At 43.1% G+C, this 2,350-nt stretch overlaps 1 protein-coding gene across 2 annotated transcripts; it reads left to right on the forward strand.

Moving 5' to 3' along the window:
• Positions 1-374: 374 nt before the first annotated feature.
• Positions 375-1,569, forward strand: LOC146029223 (uncharacterized). 2 transcript variants are annotated; one of them, XR_014455327.1, is made up of 4 exons: positions 375-616; positions 699-786; positions 876-1,036; positions 1,423-1,569. XR_014455327.1 is itself a non-coding variant. In XM_083158342.1 (3 exons), the coding sequence occupies exons 1-3, from the start codon at positions 541-543 to the stop codon at positions 1,432-1,434; spliced, it is 426 nt and encodes a 141-aa protein (XP_083014468.1). In that variant the 5' UTR covers positions 375-540; the 3' UTR covers positions 1,435-1,569. The 2 variants fall into 2 exon arrangements, 1 of the variants encoding a protein (XP_083014468.1); XM_083158342.1 differs by having other exon boundaries at positions 699-1,036.
• The last annotated feature ends 781 nt before the right edge of the window (positions 1,570-2,350 follow it).

Raw genomic sequence — 2,350 nt, forward strand, 5'->3', positions numbered from 1 at the left:
GAAGCACTGTCCTCCACCTGCCTCCGGAAGCATGTGGCCACCCTTTCCAGGGTCCTGAACTTGAGCGACACTGAAATGGACACGCTGGCTGATTTCATTGGGCACGACATTCAGGTGCACCGGCAATACTACCGACTTCCAGAAAGTACGATCCAATTGGCAAAGTTGAGCAAGCTCTTCATGACCCTCGAGCAGGGGAGAATCGCTGAATTCCAGGGACGAAGTCTTGAGGAAATCTCCATAGATCCAGACGGTAGGTGTGTCCTGGCTGGTCGAACAGTGTACCTACTGTATCAGTGGGCTGAGGTGAATGGCTTTTCTTTCCCTTCTCTGTTTACAGAACCTATCCTGGTAATGAGTGAAGAATCAGCGGATGAGCAGGAGAAGGAAGCGGGCAGCACGGTGGTGGAACCAGTAGAGGCTCAGAAAGGTGGGTGAAAACTGTCCCTCTGATGAGGTCATCCCTGATGATGCTGGTGAATTTTTTGCGGGGTGACTGGCTTCTCTTTCCCTTCTCTCTTTACAGAACCTATCCTGGTAATGAGTGAAGAATCAACGGATGAGCAGGAGAAGAAAGTGGGCAGCACAGTGGTGGAACCAGTAGAGGTTCGGAAAGGTGGGTGAAAACTGTCCCTCTGATGAGGTCATCCCTGATGATGATGGTGAATATTTGCGGGGTTACTGGCTTCTCTTTACAGAACCTATCCTGGTAATGAGTGAAGAGTCAGTGGATGAGCCGGAGAAGGAAGCGGGCAGCACGGTGGTGAAACGAGAAAAGGCTGAAAGGTGGGTGAAAACTGTCTCTCTGAAGAGGTCATCCCTGATGTTGCTGGTGAATTTTTTCGGGGTGACTGGCCTTTTTCTCTTTCACACAGTTCGGGTTCACATTAAGAAACCATGGACACCGGCAGAAGTTAAGGCTGTCGAAAGACATCTGATGCGGTTCATCAGCTCTTGCAAGTTGCCTGGCAAGAAAGATTGTGAAGCCTGCCTGCAGGCAGAACCACACACTTTGGCTTCTCGAAACTGGTTGACGGTAAAATTCTATCTCAAGAACAGAATATCTTTGAGAATATGAGAAAGAATGCGGCCTGAATATATGTTGTCTGGGTCCGATAAATAAACAAATAATATCAGTCATCCTGGACTTATGGGACTAGTTATTGTAGGGTGAATAAATTGTGTCCCCCATAAGGTATGTTCTGCACTTGGGTCCTCGTGAGGTATGTTAAAGACACATGGGTCCTTGTGAGTTAAATGCGTATGTGTGAGTGTGTATGTGTATATGTGTGTGTGTGTGTGTGTGTGTGTATATGAGTGTATATGTGTGTGTGTGTGTGTGTGTGTGTATATGTGTACTGTATTTGAACAATGTGAAGTTGGCGAGTAATTAATTTGGAATATTCCTTGCTATTCCTACAGCACACAATCTGAACAGCAGCGAAAGACATGCCATGCAAAATTTGTTAATGGAGCTGGCTCAACATGTTCGAGATGCCGCCATTTGTGTGACTGCTCTGGCAACAATGCTGAAGGACTAAATTAATGGCCACATACATGATTAATGTGATGTCACTTTATTCGTCTGTACAAATAAAAATAAGTTGTATTTTGATTAATTTTATGTGTGTTTCTCATTAAGCAAAATAATGTAGTTACAGTAGGGTGTGTAAGTGTAGGTAGCTTACTTGTGAATGGTACAGAAGAGGGTTTTCAAAATACATTCGAGGGTCATCATAACATTTCTATAGGTCACATGGCATTACATGTTTATTGTGCAAAATAGGGCAGTTAAAACCATACACTTAAAAAAATTCACATGTTACATATTTGACAACCAATACTATAACATCAATTAGCAAGTGTAACAGTAAACAGATCACAAGCTAATTCATCACATAGCTAAAAGTAGTTTGTGAAAACATTCATTAGGAAGTGATAATTGAATGATCACTAATTAATTACCAATTAATACAATGAGCTAAGGCTGGACATGTAATTGAGGTGTGTTGATGAGCCTATGGGATTGGGATGTGAGGGTGTAGTTATGGAGCTTTCAGGGAAAATTTGCAGCGTGTGTACGAGTATGTTGGCACATTAGTGGCTGATGGTGCGGACAACTGACTGTACCAGGGAGCACGTAAGTTTGCGGATCTGTATTGGTACACACCCATTTTCGTACCATTGCGTTACTAATTACAATGGTGTTACTAATTGGGTTGTACAGCAACTGGAACCACTGAGAGAGAAAATTATAGATACAGTATGTATTTATATATTATACAAGAGACTCCCTGTTCAAAGAAACAGAAGCAACAAAAACGACCCACACTTAACTACCATGGGTGAA

This window comes from Crinia signifera, chromosome 1, assembly GCF_055691185.1.
Source record: "Crinia signifera chromosome 1, ASM5569118v1, whole genome shotgun sequence".
NCBI classification, from domain to species: domain Eukaryota; kingdom Metazoa; phylum Chordata; class Amphibia; order Anura; family Myobatrachidae; genus Crinia; species Crinia signifera.